The sequence below is a fragment of the Podarcis liolepis genome (genome assembly GCF_965112155.1).
Source record: "Podarcis liolepis genome assembly, chromosome: 11".
Classification (NCBI taxonomy): domain Eukaryota; kingdom Metazoa; phylum Chordata; class Lepidosauria; order Squamata; family Lacertidae; genus Podarcis; species Podarcis liolepis.
The window spans coordinates 1,027,050-1,043,033 of record NC_139565.1 but is presented as its reverse complement, the minus strand read 5'-3'; the positions used below and the strand labels follow the sequence as shown (position 1 = coordinate 1,043,033).

General features: G+C 50.9%; 1 protein-coding gene across 5 annotated transcripts in view; it reads right to left on the bottom strand.

Moving 5' to 3' along the window:
* Window positions 1-3,756, bottom strand: part of MAMDC2 (MAM domain containing 2) — an 84,461-nt gene extending 80,705 nt beyond the window's left edge. For 4 of the 5 annotated variants that reach the window (XR_014516931.1, XM_083464894.1, XM_083464897.1 and 1 more), the window contains exons 1-2: window positions 3,622-3,756; window positions 3,395-3,511 (exon numbers count right to left, since the gene is read on the bottom strand). Coding sequence is in view for 4 of the 5 variants with exons in the window: in XM_083464894.1 (XP_083321020.1) it covers window positions 3,395-3,511; window positions 3,622-3,652 (148 nt within the window). In the remaining variant the exon portion in view is untranslated. The remainder of the gene's footprint in view (window positions 1-3,394; window positions 3,512-3,621) is intronic. The other variant, XM_083464895.1, reaches the window with a different exon arrangement.
* Between the last annotated feature and the right edge of the window lie 12,228 nt (window positions 3,757-15,984).

Below are 15,984 nucleotides of genomic sequence, written 5' to 3'. Positions count from 1 at the left end.
GGAGGTCACATTGCCTCCCAAAGTGGAGCAGCCACTTACAGCCTCATCCTCCATGGATTTGTCTAATCGTTTATAGCCATTCACCACCTCTTGTGCGAGTGAATTCTATAGTCCAGCTATATGCTAAACACTTCCAACATTCAGCCTTCTTGGTGCCCCCACATTCCAGTATTATGAGAGACAGAGAGAGCACTTTCATCTTACCGCGCAATTCATGTCTTCTCTTACTCACTTTTCTCTAAACTGAAGTGTTCCGCATGTTGCTGCCATGCCTCACTGGAGAGCTGCTTTTTGAGGCAAGGGGACCAGAAGTCAATTTCCTTTTCTGAGGTGAAACATTCCAACTGCAGTAGTACCTTAGATTCTTACAATTGGCTGTTTTACTTCCCACTCCTTTCTTAAAGAACTCAGGAATTCACCTTTCTCCAGCTGCCACACTCTGGGTTGAGAGAAGAGTTAAGGTTAAGAGTCCTCTCGCCTTCACACCTGGTCCTGATGGCGCCCACTGCATATTAGACAGTTTTCAAGGCCTCCTGTCTTGGGTTTGAATTGATGTTAATGTATGTGCTTTTGTTGTTTTAAACTTTCTATATTTACATTTTTAAAATTGTCCTTATATATGGAATTCTTTAACTGTTTTCTTTATGAAACTATTTTATATAGGTTAGTTTATTGAAAATTGCTTTGGGATTTCTCATGGGAAGAGATTCATAAAATAAATAAATGACTTGCATCAGGTTTTTAAAATAAAAAAATACATTAATTTATGAGGGATCTACTTGAACTGTCCTTAAAATAAAGTACAATAAATGTCTGAAACAGTACAATACAAGTGCATCGATTCAGAGCAATCCCATGTGAGTCTCTAGAACAGAGCTGGGGAAGCCCTGTCTCTGGGACCAGCAGTGTTGCGTCGCTCGCTGGCGCCTGGGGCAGCATACACACACACGCCAGGCAGATGCGGGACACGGAGGGTGAACAGAACCCACCGTGCCAGCCCAGCCCTTGCCACCGGAGCCTAGAGGGGGGGCGGTGCACTGCCAGCCTGTCTGCACAGGGAGGAGCCCTTGGAGGCAACTCTCCCCCAGCGCTGGCCAGGCAGCCCTCCAGTGAGGGGCCTGGGGACACAGAGGTGAGGCCAGACTGGGCTCTGGGGCCCAGAGACCCCCAGAACCAGGTGGGGCAGGGTAGGACAGGGATCTCTGTGTGTGGGCGCCTGGCTTGCGCTCCCTAAATGTTGTGTGCCCGGGGCTATGGCCCCCGAGCCCCCACTACGGTCCTGCCTGGGTCTCCTTCAGGCCATGCCCTCTCCTCAACCTCCACTGCCCGTTCCACATCATCCTCCAGGAGTCTTCTTGCCTGGCTAAGATGTGTCCCCCTTGCATGGCAGGGGGTTGTACTAAGTAACCCTCAGGATCACTTCCAACTCTACTGTTCCATGATTCCACGTTAACACCTGGTGTGCCTGGATTGGGGGGGGGTATAAAAAAGGCTGCAAGAATTACATATAGGAACTTACTTACCATAGAACGGTAAGATTGACGCTTGCTGTCCCTCTGCCTCAGCCCAGCCCACCACTGCCATGTGGCCCCCAAATCGTTGCCCATTCCGGGGGGAATATGGCTCTCGGGTTGAAAAGGATTCTGCATCTTCTCAAGCATGAGAGGCTATGGAGCCCCTGACACGCTTGGTGGGGGGCTGCCTACAGAAGAGCAGTAGCGGCCAGTATGGTGGGGCACACTCTTCTGACCCTGGCGTTGCCATAGCTTGCCTCAGGTGTGGGGAACCTTTAGCCCTCCAGAGCTAGCGGAACTGCATCTCTCATCATCCCCAGGAAGCATAGCCAGTGGCCAGGGATGCTAGGAAGGGTACCTCTGCAACATTTGAAGGGAAAGCTCCCCACACCTGGCCTACCTGGATGGTACTGAGGAGGAGGAGCCAGGGCCTTGTGGATGCGCTGAGAGAGCCAACTTGGTTTCCCCACTGGTTCTGCCAAGCAGCCCAAACTTCACCACCGCCCTGCCCCTCCACAGCAGACAACAACATTTTTGTAGCAGTCAGGTTGCATAACACTTTCAAATACAGTGGTACCTCGGATTACAGGCGCTTCAGGTTACAGACTCCGCTAACCCAGAAATAGTACTTCTAGTACTTTGCTACAGGATGAAAACAGAAATTGTGCAGCGGCGGCAGGAGGCCCCATTAGCTAAAGTGGTACCTCAGGTTAAGAACAGTTTCAGGTTAAGAATGGACCTCCAGAACGAATTAAGTTCTTAACCTGAGGTACTACTGTAGAAAGTTAAAAGCTTTAGATCTCATGGAATGTTTTCAACAAAATGGTTCCCCCCCCCAGACAATTGCTTCTCATCCTTTTTGGATGCTAGGTTTTTATGTAATAATAATAATAATAATAATAATAATAATAATAATAATAATAATAATATATACCCCGCCCATCTGGCTGGGTTTCACCAGCCACTCTTGTACTCGGAGCAGGGCCTTTTCACTGGCAGCGCCAGGCTTTCCCTGGAAATAGGTTTCAAAAAGCAGAAACACTCATTCCACCTAGCTTTTGGGTATACATTCTTTTCTGGAGAGTACTGGTGGTATTTTTTCTGCTGCTTTTATTTTTCTCTGTTTGGATTTTAGGATGTTTTGTCGGTTTCACTTTGTGTGTATGTGTGTCATAAATAATCTTTTATTCTGCAAAGCATTTTCACCCTTTTACGACATTTGGAAGGGACTTCTAAAAAAGCATTAGCTAGATGCCAATGTGCACACAGTAACTTTTCCCTCCCAGTTGAAGGAAACCCGACTTATGTGCATCTGCACATGCGCTAGTCTCTCTTTCCAAATGATGCAAATTGTGCATTGACTGGAGGGGGGGCACAGCTGACAGGAATCTACACTTTCCCCCTTTTTTTCTTTTTTCTGCATCACTTTCCTTCTTTATAGGTAATTCAATTTATTTCAGCAAAATATTAATACCCCTCCCCCCAATGTCTGTCAGTGTCTGGAGGCCGAGCCTCTGGAGCAGTCTTGGGTCTCCTGCATGTGTTTTGTACTGAACAACTAAAGAGGACTTTCAACTTTTTAAACAAGCAGCTGCCTTCCAGCAGACTAGTGCTCGGAAGTTCCCAAAGCATTTTCGTTGGTTAGCCCTTGGATGGGATCTAGTCTGCGCTCTTCTTGTATGGCTTAGCCAGGGGGGTAGGGGGTTTTCCCCGGGGAAGCTGCCGCCAGGGGGTCCCTGCGGCGCCCAGAGCGGCTCCGAGAAGCCTGCTTTCTCCCCGGCTTCGGCCAGACGCCTCTTCTCGGAGGCTTCGCCACGGTCCCTTCCTCTGCCATCTTTGAGCCGGAGAGGCAGAGCGGGAGGCGGGAGCATCTTCCTTACCTTCCTCGCTCAGGGTCCACGGCAGGGTCCCCGGCTCGGACGCGTAGCCACAGGCGCTGCCCTCGAAGGCGCACGAGCCGGCGGGCGGGAGGCGCAGGGCTCCGGAGACGCGCAGGGCTGCGGGGACAAAGCGAGCGCGCTCAGTCGGCGGAGGAGCCCGGAGAAGCCCCAGCTCGGCCCGGGGGAGAGCGGCGGGCGGGCGGGCCGGCTCTCTGGCACCTGCTTACCTTGCACCGCGAGGAGACCCAGCAGCAGCATCGCGTCCCTCGGAGGAAGGAGAGGCGCGGCGGCGGCGAGGAAAGGCTGGCCCGCCCGCCCGAGGCGCCGAAGGGGAAGCGGCGTTAAAAGGCCGGCGGGCTGGAGGGGGCGGAGGAGGGAGGGAGGAGGGCTGAGCTTGGCTCGGCGGCGGCGGCGGGAGGAGGAAGGCGGCCCGCCAGCCCGGCAGCTGCTGCCCGGCCGGCGGCGAGGCGCCCGCCCAGGGACGGAGGCCCTGCCCTGGTCTCCCGGGGGGCTGCGCACGCCAGGGGAAGGGCGAGCCCCGGGGCCGGAGTCCGGCTGCCTGTCCAGCACGCCCCCCCCCCGCCGCCGCCAGTGCCCCAGAAGTGTAGGGTCGACGGGGGGGGGGGCTGGGAATGGCAGCGGGGCTCGGAGGACTTGCAGCCCGGCTTGGTCTGCGCCTGGGGGGGGGGGCAGCCCCCTTCCACGCCACTTCATGGGGCCGCTTGTTCGAGAGCATCCTCTCGGTTTCATGCCTTTCTTTTCAACCTTTGCAGAGTCTGCTATGTACCGAAGTTCTCACCCTGGGCCAGCAGGGGGATACTGTAGATAGTTTTCACTCAGGTCCACATATGCAAATAAGGGATTGAAAGTGGCGTTCAGTGATAGTTACAGAAAATGGTTACTGTTGTGTTCTAATGGAGCTCTGTATAAGCAGGCTGGCTGAGCCCTTCAGTCATAGGCGCCGACTCCATGGGGCTTGAGGGGGCCCGAGCCCCCTCAAAAATTCGTTTGGGGGGGCTCTGCCCCCCCAATAATCTCGGGCGCCCCTCCAGCAGAGCGCCACCGCCCCCCCTCCCCCAGCCCAAAATGCACAGGGTCGGGCTGCATGCCTCCTGCCCTCCCTCCCGAGCAAAAGCTCCACCCAATTTCCTTCGGAGCTGATTAATAGGCGCAGCACACTCTCCCCTATTCGCTCACGAGGAGGCGGCGCCACTTTATCTGCATATTCATGAGCTTATTTATTATTCATGAGCTTTCGCGGGCTCCCCCAATATTTTTTATAAGTCGGCGCCCCTGCCTTCAGTTCAGTTCTGTTCTGGTCTGTGAATAAACAGGAGCTGTTTCAAGAATCGCTGTGTCCAAGGAAAGCTGTTTTTCCGCCACGGAAAGCTGTTTTGCTCTCACCAACTGCCGCTGCCCGTCCAGAACCACGATTGGCCAAACCGACTCGCCTACGCGACGCAAGCTGAACGTCACAGTGCTCATTGAAGGAGCTCCATGTGACATGGAGATCAACACCGGGTCTGCCCTGTCCATCATGTCTTGGAGCACCATCAAAAGACTGGTACCCAGAGTGTCCAAAAGGCAAGTCGACTCTCACCATGTACACCTGAGAGACTACCAGGGAAACAACATTCCCGCGGTAGGCGTTGGCCGGTTCCAGATCGCCTTCAAGGATTTTTCGGGCCTGCTCCGACTGGTGGTGGTCGAAGGGCAGTGGCCAAGCCTCCTAGGGCTAGATTGGTTTGATGCCCTCGGCCTTGAAGTCACCGGCATCAACTGCATCACTAACACAGAGACTGAGGGTCTGGTCAAAGACTTTGCCGAGGTTTTTGACAGCACTTTGGGGCAATATACAGATACGCCCATCTCCTTTAGCCTTGATCCACAAGTCGCCCCCATCAAGCTAAAGCCACGCCGGGTTCCCTTTGCTCTCAAGGCTAAGGTGGACGAACAACTGGACAAGCTGATCGCCCAAGGAGTTTTGGAGCCGGTTGACCACGCCAAGTGGGAAACCCCCATCGTCACGCCTGTCAAGCCAGACGGGTCGGTGAGAATCTGCGCTGACTACAAGTTGCACGATCAACAAGGCACTTCAGCAGCATGCTTATCCGGTTCCTGTTGTCCAACACCTGCTGCATTCCCTGGGTGAGGGTAAGGTCTTCGCTAAGCTGGACCTGGCCCAAGCCTATCAACAACTGCCCGTCGATGATGCCACCGCTGAAGCCCAGACAATCGTCACCCACCAAGGGGCATTTCGTTGCCGCCATTTGCAGTTTGGGGTGAGTGTGGCTCCTGGCATCTTCCAAAGCCTTATGGAGCATCTCCTGCAAGGGCTTCCGGGTGTGGTGCCATATTTCGACGGCATCTTGGTGTCCGCAGATTCACACCAGCAGCTGTTTGAGTGCCTCCGCGCCGTGCTGACCAGGTTCCAGGAGGCCAGGCTCAAGGTAAAGAGGGAGAAGTGCCAGATCGCCGTTCCACAGGTGGAGTTCCTGGGCTATCTTACCGACACCTCCGGCCTTCACCCGACGACATCCAAGATCCGCGCTATCCAGCAGGCCCCCATCCCAAAGAACAAGACGGAGTTGCAGGCGTTCTTGGGACTGCTGAACTTTTATAACATGTTCCTGCCCCACAAAGCCACGGTGGCTGAGCCTCTTCACCGACTCCTCAGCACGAAGACACCTTGGTCCTGGGGTCATCAGGAGACGGCAGCCTTCAACGCGGTCAAGGCTCTCCTTTCATCGGACAGTGTGCTGGTACAATACAGTGAAGCCAGGCCACTGGTCCTTGCCTGCGATGCCTCACCTTTTGGCATTGGCGCTGTCCTTAGTCACCATTTTCCAGATGGAAGAGAAGCACCGCTCGCCTACTTTTCCAGGGCACTATCTCCAACCGAACAGAATTAGAGCCAGCTTGACAAGGAGGCACTGGCACTTGTGGCTGGAGTGAAGAGGTTCCATGAATACCTCTACGGCAGAACTTTCAACCTCATCACCGACCACAAGCCGCTTCTGGGCCTCCTTGCCGGTGATTGACCAACTCCACCGGTCCTCTCGCTGCGCATGCTGCGATGGACTGTTTTCCTGGCAGCCTACCACTACCGGCTCATCCATTGCCTGGGGAAATTGATGGGCCATGCTGACACCCTCAGCCGTTGCCCTCTTCCAGCGTTTGTGGAAGACCCAGCTCCTGCTCTATCGCTCCTCCTGATTGAGGATCTTCCAGCAGCGCCTATATCGACTGCCACTGTGGCCTCCGCATCTGCCCAGGATCGCACCATCAGCCATGTGCTGAACTGGGTGTGGAGGGGGTGGCCACAAGGGCCTTTTGCATTGGAGTTCCAGCCGTTCGCAACCAGACAACATGAACTCTCGGCTCATCGCGGCTGTCTGCTGTGGGGAGACCACGTCATGATTCCCCAAAGACTCCGTCAACGCATCCTTGAGGCTTTGCACGTTGGCCACCCGGGAATCGTCAAAATGAAGGCGTTGGCTCAGTGTTACGTCTGGTGGCCTAACATGGACGATGCCATCACTGCCTGGGTTTCCATCTGTCAAGCGTGCCAACAATCTAGGCCTGCGCCACCAGCAGCTAAGGGACAAACCTGGGAGACGCCCAAGACACCCTGGTCGAGGGTGCACATCGATCTGGCTGGCCCCTTTCACGGCCGGACCTTTATGGTAGTGGTGGACGCCTATTCCAAATGGCTGGAGGTGGCCCTGATGCCCTCCACCACTACCGAGGCCGTCATCATCACTACCAAGGCCGTACTGCGAGGCCTCTTTGCGACGCATGGGTGTCCTGATGTCCGCGTCTCCAACAATGGACCGCAGTTCACATCAGGCACTTTTGAGCGGTATCTTTTGGGACTGGGCATCCGCCATGCCCTAACGGCACCATTTCATCCATCCATCAGTGGGCAAGTGGAGAGAATGGTGCGCTCGGCAAAAGAGGCACTGGCATGCCTGGACCAGGGAGACTGGCAAGAGCGGGTCGCGGAATACTTGTTCATGCAACACGTCACCCCTCATGCGGCCCCAGGGCGGAGTCCTGCCAAACTGCTTATGGGCCGCCGCCTAAGAACTCCGCTCGACCAGCTGCACCCGGACTTTGCCATGGCCGAACCCCCGGGCTGTGCCAACGCACCACATTCCTTTGTTCCAGGAAACCAGGCCCGGAACTTTGTGGGGGACATTCCTTGGGTGCCAGTAGTGGGAGTCACTGGACCTCGCTCGTACCAAGTGGCATTCGAAAACGGACATTTGTGGTGCTGGCATATAGACCAGCTTAGGCGTAGGGTTGGGGACTTGGACACTACCGCAGTGCCCCCAACTGCGCTTGTGGCTCTGGAACAGACACTTACAGATGTCGAGGCTCCACCTACACCTCTCTCACAAACTACAGGTGTGGAGCCGAACCAAGCCGCTTCAGAGGGTCTGCCGGACTTCTCACAGACTCAGACCACTGCTGTGCCTGACATTCCACCAACTCCACTTGCGGAGGTTCCACCCACAGCAGCGGATCCAGGGGACTTGATTTCAGCGCCACCTAGGGTCGCGCCACAGCCTCAGCAAGAATCGGGCGCCCCCCCCCCCCCGGACCTGGGTACCAGTCCCCAGTGGTCTGGCAGAGTTCCCAAACACCCAACTTATTTAAAGGACTATGTTGTTGGACATGTAATACTGTTGTTGTAATGGAAGTAGGTGAAATGTAACCATAGAATCATAGAATCATAGAGTTGGAAGAGACCACAAGGGCCATCGAGTCCAACCCCCTGCCAAGCAGGAAACACCATCAGAGCACTCCTGACATATGGTTGTCAAGCCTCTGCTTAAAGACCTCCAAAGAAGGAGACTCCACCACACTCCTTGGCAGCAAATTCCACTGTCGAACAGCTCTTACTGTCAGGAAGTTCTTCCTAATGTTTAGGTGGAATCTTCTTTCTTGTAGTTTGGATCCATTGCTCCGTGTCCGCTTCTCTGGAGCAGCAGAAAACAACCTTTCTCCCTCCTCTATGTGACATCCTTTTATATATTTGAACATGGCTATCATATCACCCCTTAACCTCCTCTTCTCCAGGCTAAACATGTCCAGCTCCCTTAGCCGTTCCTCATAAGGCATCGTTTCCAGGCCTTGGACCATTTTGGTTGCCCTCCTCTGGACACGTTCCAGTTTGTCCGTGTCCTTCTTGAACTGTGGTGCCCAGAACTGGACACAGTACTCCAGGTGAGGTCTGACCAGAGCAGAATACAGTGGCACTATTACTTCCCTTGATCTAGATGCTATACTCCTATTGATGAGGCCCAGAATTGCATTGGCTTTTTTAGCTGCCGCGTCACACTGTTGGCTCATGTCAAGTTTGTGGTCAACCAAGACTCCTAGATCCTTTTCACATGTACTGCTCTCAAGCCAGGTGTCACCCATCTTGTATTTGTGCCTCTCATTTTTTTTGCCCAAGTGCAATACTTTACATTTCTCCCTGTTAAAATTCATCTTGTTTGCTTTTGCCCAGTTCTCTAATCTGTCAAGGTCGTTTTGAAGTGTGATCCTGTCCTCTGGGGTGTTAGCCACCCCTCCCAGTTTGGTGTCATCTGCAAATTTGATCAGGATGCCCTTAAGTCCATCATCCAAGTCGTTGATAAAGATGTTGAATAAGACCGGGCCCAAGACAGAACCCTGTGGCACCCCACTAGTCACTCTTCTCCAGGATGAAGAGGAACCATTGATGAGCACCCTTTGGGTTCGGTCAGTCAGCCAGTTACAAATCCACTGAGTGGTAGCATAGTCAAGACCGCATTTTACCAGCTTCTTTACAAGAATATCATGGGGCACCTTTTGTGCCTAATTGAACCATTACGTGTAGTGCTGTATATAAGGAAACCATTACGATTGTAACTAACGTCTTATCTCGGTGGGGAGGGGTGTTATGTACTGAAGTTCTCACCCTAGGCCAGCAGGGGGATACTGTAGATAGATTTCACTCAGGTCCACATATGCAAATAAGGGATTGAAAGTGACGTTCAGTGATTGGATAGTTACAGAAAATGGTTACTGTTGCATTCTAGTGGAGCTCTTTATAAGCAGGCTGGCTAAACCCTTCAGTTCTGTTCTGTTCTGTGAATAAACAAGAGCTGTTTGAAGAATCGCTGTGTTGTCTGATATGTTCACCCACAACTTAACAGAGTGCATCTCACACTTTCTTTCTTTTGCATAGCCTTCTTCGCAGCATCCATCCCTTCCTGGGTCTTTTAAAATAGACATCCATTACATGGGAATACTATTGTACAAAGGTCCATATAGTTAAAGCTATGGTTTTTCCAGTAGTGATGTATGGAAGTGAGAGCTGGACCATAAAGAAAGCTGATCGCCGAAGAATTGATGCTTTTGAATTATGGTGCTGGAGGAGACTCTTGAGAGTCCCATGGACTGCAAGAAGATCAAATGCATCCATTCTGAAGGAAATCAGCCCTGAGTGCTCACTGGAAGGACAGATTCTGAAGCTGAGGCTCCAATACTTTGGCCACCTCATGAGAAGAGAAGACTCCCTGGAAAAGACCCTGATGTTGGGAAAGATGGAGGGCACAAGGAGAAGGGGATGACAGAGGACAAGATGGTGGGACAGTGTTCTGGAAGCTACCAGCATGAGTTTGACCAAACTGCGTGAGGCAGTGGAAGACAGGAGTGCCTGGCATGCTCTGGTCCAGGGGGTCACGAAGAGTCGGACACAACTAAACGACTAAATAACAATAATGCCTTGGAGTGATAAACTCACAAACATTTTAAGTTATCTCAAAAGGCTTTTAAGATAAACAACTGAATGTTTTGCAGGAAATCGAAACTGGTTTGCCATATGCTGTATCTCCTAGTCTCCACTGATAAGAACCTGAAATATAAAGCATGTGTATAAATATTTCACATCTCTGGCAGCAATCTCGTTCTCGGTTGTGCATATGTAAACACAGTCCTGCATTTGCAGCCTAATCTCTCTTTCCTTACAATAGCCCTTTGAGGTTCTGTAATGAAACCTAGAAATCGGACGGAGAACGGGTTGCTTCTGGTGCTACAAGAGCCGTTTCCTCTCAAATTGCCATCTTTTATTCACTCACTTTTTACAGAGTATCCCTAAAAAGCATTTCTAAGTCCATGGCAATCTAGTGTTTCTTTGCTGTCTTCCTATGTCCCCCTGCCCTGAGCTGATTTGTAGTTTTTAAAATTTATTTTTTTATTATTATAGTAAAAGATAATTGCTATTTAGTTTTTCCCTGTGCCTTTAAATTAAGACTCATCTCATGTCATTGCTAGGAGAAAATTCACAAGCTGGTTTTTATTTGCCATTGAATAGCCTCTCTGAATTGCCCCAGTGTTCTTCCTGTAGGGGTGGTGGAAGACTTTAATAACGGTTTCCTCTGAGTATTTTTTCTTAGTACCTTTTAACTATTTTTAAAAAGCAATTTCACTATTATAAATTAATACAATAATCCAAATTTCCCCTTCCTGGTGGGAACTGAAATTGATACTGGGGGATTTGAAGAAGGAGCAAAAAGGGTTTTCTTGTGTGTTTCTTTGTGGCTGATTAGCTGTTTTCCCTGTGCAAAGGTCAGAGGGGGCAGGGTTTCTGTTGAGGCAGGGGATTTGTGATGGCCTGGGATTCCGAGTCTGAGAGTGAACCGGAGGAATCCCAGCCGGCACAGGAGTCCCCGCCTCCAGGGCCGGCTGAACTGGGGCAAGGCCTAGATGCTGAGGAGCCTGCACCTGTGCCAGATCCTCAGGGGCAGGCACCAGGTGAGACCATTCTGGCCCCAGAGGTGCTGGAGGACTCAGTGGCTACAGGTGAGCCTCCCCCGGGGCCCAGTAACCCTTCGGCCTCTCCTGAACTGCAGAGGCTTAGGGCAGAGAGGCGAAGGGAACTGGTGTCTCACAGGAGGAGTGCTCGCCTTAAGGCCAGGAGAGGCGGGGCTCCTGGGGGCCGGGACCGCCCCTGGCCTTAGAAGAAGATAAAGGTCAGGCAGCCCGGTCCCAGGTTGCGGGAGCAACGTTGTTGTGGAGTACCTGCTTTACCCAGACCTAGATCTGCACTCCCAGTGTGCCTGTTCCTCGCCTGGCTGCCTGCTGCTGACCCACCAGTGTTCCTGTTCCCCGCCTGGCTTCCTGCTGCTGCCCTACCAGCGTTCCTGCTCCCCCGCCCGGCTCCCTGTTTCGGACCTCGCGTCTCATCTAGTGATCGTCTACCCTGCTAGTGACTCTGGACTGAACTTCGGCTACGGTATTAGTACCTCCCCCCCCCCCGGGACCAGCACAGGATTAGCTGTGGGAGGAGCTTATCAGACCTAGCAGGGCAGCAGTTGAAGAAGGAGCAAAAAGGGTTTTCTTGTGTGTTTCTTTGTGGCTGATTAGCTGTTTTCCCTGTGCAAAGGTCAGAGGGGGCAGGGTTTCTTTTGAGGCAGGGGATTAGCTGTGGGAGGAGCTTATCAGACCTAGCAGGGCAGCGGCGTGCGCCTAGCGGCGCACGCAGTTTGATCCATCTTTTAGATTTAGGGGAGCTAGTCTCAAACATTTGTTGGGGGAGACCTAGGTGTTTTTCTTGTGGGGGGAGTTATTTGTCCTGTCTTCACGCTTTTTATGATGGAGGACCGCTGTAGCCACCCCCAACAACACGTTCTCAAGATGGAGGGGGAGGGAACAGCTGCAATCGCCTGCAGTTCCTGCGCAATGTTTGCCATCTTGCCAAAGGTTGCAGGCAGCTTTACCTGCAGCAATTGCATGTTGATTGCCCTCTTAAAAGACAAAGTCCAGCAACTGGAGGAACGTGTAGCTACGCTCCAAAGAATTAGAGAGCTGGAGCTCTTCTTGGAAGCAATAGAGCACACTGTCTCCACCAAGGAGGAGACAGGGGACTCCCCTGAAAAGGAGGCTAGTTCACCAACACAGGAGCCAGATATATGGAGAAACGTGACTCAAAGAAGTAGGAGGCCCAGGGTTCGCTCTGATTGTTTAGAAATACACAATCGCTTTGAGGTCCTCTCCCCTAACATGGAAGACGAAGAGCAGACTCCATTTGAGGATCTCTCCCTCATTACAGTCGATCAGGTATATGAAGACGAACAGCAAAGTCAGTCCTCAGGGAATGTGCAGGCGACCTTGGAACGGACAGCTCACGGAAGAACCCCGACCAAACCTAAGAGGAGGCGTGTAGTGGTGATAGGGGATTCCCTACTGAGGGGAACAGAAGCAATGATCTGTGGGCCTGACAAGATGTCTCGGGAAGTGTGCTGTCTCCCCGGGGCTAAGATCCAAGATGTAACTGAACGACTGCAAGGAATCATAAAACCCACTGACAAATACCCCTTCCTCTTGGTTCATGTGGGAACCAATGACACTGCAAGCAATAGCCTCCAGAAGATCAAAAGAGACTACGAGGCTCTCGGCAGGAAATTGAAGCAACTAAATGCACAAATTGTCATCTCATCTGTCCTCCCAGTTGAACGACGTGGCCCAGGGAGAGAGGGAAAAATAGTGGAAGTGAACAGCTGGCTTCGCAAATGGTGTAAACAGGAACGGTTTGGATTCTTAGATCACGGACTGCAGTTTCTTGAAGATGGACTTCTGGCAAGCGATGGGCTGCACCTCACAACGGTTGGGAGAAATGTTTTTGCCAAAAATCTCAGAAACCTCATCAGGAGGGCTTTAAACTGACTAATGTGGGGGAGGGAGACAGTGCTCCTGAAGGTAGGGGTCTATCAATTGATGAAGATGATCATCCAAATGTCATAGACCAAATGGAGCAAACAGCACGCAGACCTAGTGGTGGGAGGAAAAAATCCTTAAATAAGAGACACGGGGGAATGATTAATGGACTTCAATGTCTGTACACTAATGCGCAAAGCATGGGAAATAAACAAGATGAGCTTGAGCTCTTGGTACAGCAAACTAAATATGACATAATAGGCATCACTGAAACCTGGTGGGATAAGTCCCACGATTGGAATGTAATAATGGGGGGATACAAGATTTAGAACCTCAAAGCCAAAGTGAGAGCATTTGGGTCAAAATTAAGGGAGAGAAGAATAACAGAGACCTCATTGTGGGAGTTTACTATAGATCCCCAAGCCAAACGGAGGACATCGATGATGCCTTCCTGGAACAGATGGCCAAGCATGCAAAAGGAAGGGAGATAGTAGTAATGGGGGACTTCAATTACCCGGATATTTGTTGGATGTCAAACTCAGCCAAGAGCATAAGGTCAAACAGATTCCTCACTGGCCTTGCAGACAACTTCATTGTCCAGAAAGTGGGAGAAGCAACAAGAGGAACAGCCATTTTAGATCTGGTCCTAACCAATGTTGATGACCTGGTTAGTGGGGTAGAAGTGGAAGGATCATTAGGCGCGAGTGATCATGCTCTTCTGAAGTTTACTATACAGCGGAAAGGAGCAGCCAAGCATACTAGGACTCAATTTCTTGACTTTAAGAAAGCCGACTTCATAAAACTTAGGGAAGTGCTGGGTGAGATCCCATGGACAGTAATACTAAAAGGAAAGGGAGTTCATGATGGCTGGGAGTTTGTTAAGAGGGAGATAGTAAAAGCACAACGTCAGGCAATACCAATGAGACGGAAACATGGAAGGTGCTTAAAGAAGCCAGGGTGGCTATCTAAAGAACTTTTAACTGAGTTAAGATTAAAAAAGGATGTGTACAAAAAATGGAAAAGGGGGGAAACCACCAAAGAGGAATTCAAACAAATAGCCAGCACGTGTAGACACAAAGTCAGAAAAGCTAAAGCACAGAATGAACTCAGGCTTGCTAGAGAGGTTAAAAGCAACAAAAAAGGCTTTTATGGGTATGTTCGTAGCAAAAGGAAGAACAAAGAAACAGTGGGGTCACTCAGAGGAGAAGATGGTGAAATGCAAACAGGGGACACAGAAAGGGCTGAACTCCTCAATGCCTTCTTTGCCTCAGTCTTCTCCGATAAAGAAAACAATGCCCGACCTGAAGAATTTGGAGCAAATGATTCAGCAAAGGAAACACAGCCCAGAATAAGTAAGGAGATAGTACAAGAATATTTGGCTAGTTTAGATGTATTCAAGTCTCCAGGGCCAGATGAACTGCATCCAAGAGTATTAAAAGAACTGGCAGATGTGATCTCAGAACCACTGGCAGTCATCTTTGAGAATTCCTGGAGAACAGGCGAAGTCCCGGCAGACTGGAGGAGGGCAAATGTTGTCCCTATTTTCAAAAAGGGGAAAAGAGAGGACCCAAATAATTACCGCCCAGTCAGTCTGACATCAATACCAGGGAAGATTCTGGAGCAGATCATTAAGCAAACAGTCTGTGAGCACCTAGAAAGGAATGCTGTGATCACCAATAGTCAGCATGGATTTCTGAAAAATAAGTCATGTCAGACTAACCTGATCTCGTTTTTTGACAGAATTACAAGCCTGGTAGATGAAGGGAACGCAGTGGATGTAGCCTACCTTGATTTCAGCAAGGCATTTGACAAGGTGCCCCATGATATTCTTGTAAAGAAGCTGGTAAAATGCGGTCTTGACTATGCTACCACTCAGTGCATTTGTAACTGGCTGACTGACCGAACCCAAAGGGTGCTCATCAATGGTTCCTCTTCATCCTGGAGAAGAGTGACTAGTGGGGTGCCACAGGGTTCTGTCTTGGGCCCGGTCTTATTCAACATCTTTATCAACGACTTGGATGATGGACTCAAGGGCATCCTGATCAAATTTGCAGATGACACCAAACTGGGAGGGGTGGCTAACACCCCAGAGGACAGGATCACACTTCAAAACGACTTTGACAGATTAGAGAACTGGGCAAAAGCAAACAAGATGAATTTTAACAGGGAGAAATGTAAAGTATTGCACTTGGGCAAAAAAAAATGAGAGGCACAAATACAAGATGGGTGACACCTGGCTTGAGAGCAGTACATGTGAAAATGATCTAGGAGTCTTGGTTGACCACAAACTTGACATGAGCCAACAGTGTGATGCGGCAGCTAAAAAAGCCAATGCAATTCTGGGCTGCATCAATAGGAGCATAGCATCTAGATCAAGGGAAGTAATAGTGCCACTGTATTCTGCTCTGGTCAGACCTCACCTGGAGTACTGTGTCCAGTTCTGGGCACCACAATTCAAGAAGGACACTGACAAACTGGAACGTGTCCAGAGGAGGGCAACCAAAATGGTCAAAGGCCTGGAAACGATGCCTTATGAGGAATGGCTAAGGGAGCTGGACATGTTTAGCCTGGAGAAGAGGAGGTTAAGGGGTGATATGATAGCCATGTTCAAATATATAAAAGGATGTCACATAGAGGAGGGAGAAAGGTTGTTTTCTGCTGCTCCAGAGAAGCGGACACGGAGCAATGGATCCAAACTACAAGAAGATTCCACCTAAACATTAGGAAGAACTTCCTGACAGTAAGAGCTGTTCGACAGTGGAATTTGCTGCCAAGGAGTGTGGTGGAGTCTCCTCCTTTGGAGGTCTTTAAGCAGAGGCTTGACAACCATATGTCAGGAGTGCTCTGATGGTGTTTCCTGCTTGGCAGGGGGTTGGACTCGATGGCCCTTGTGGTCTCTT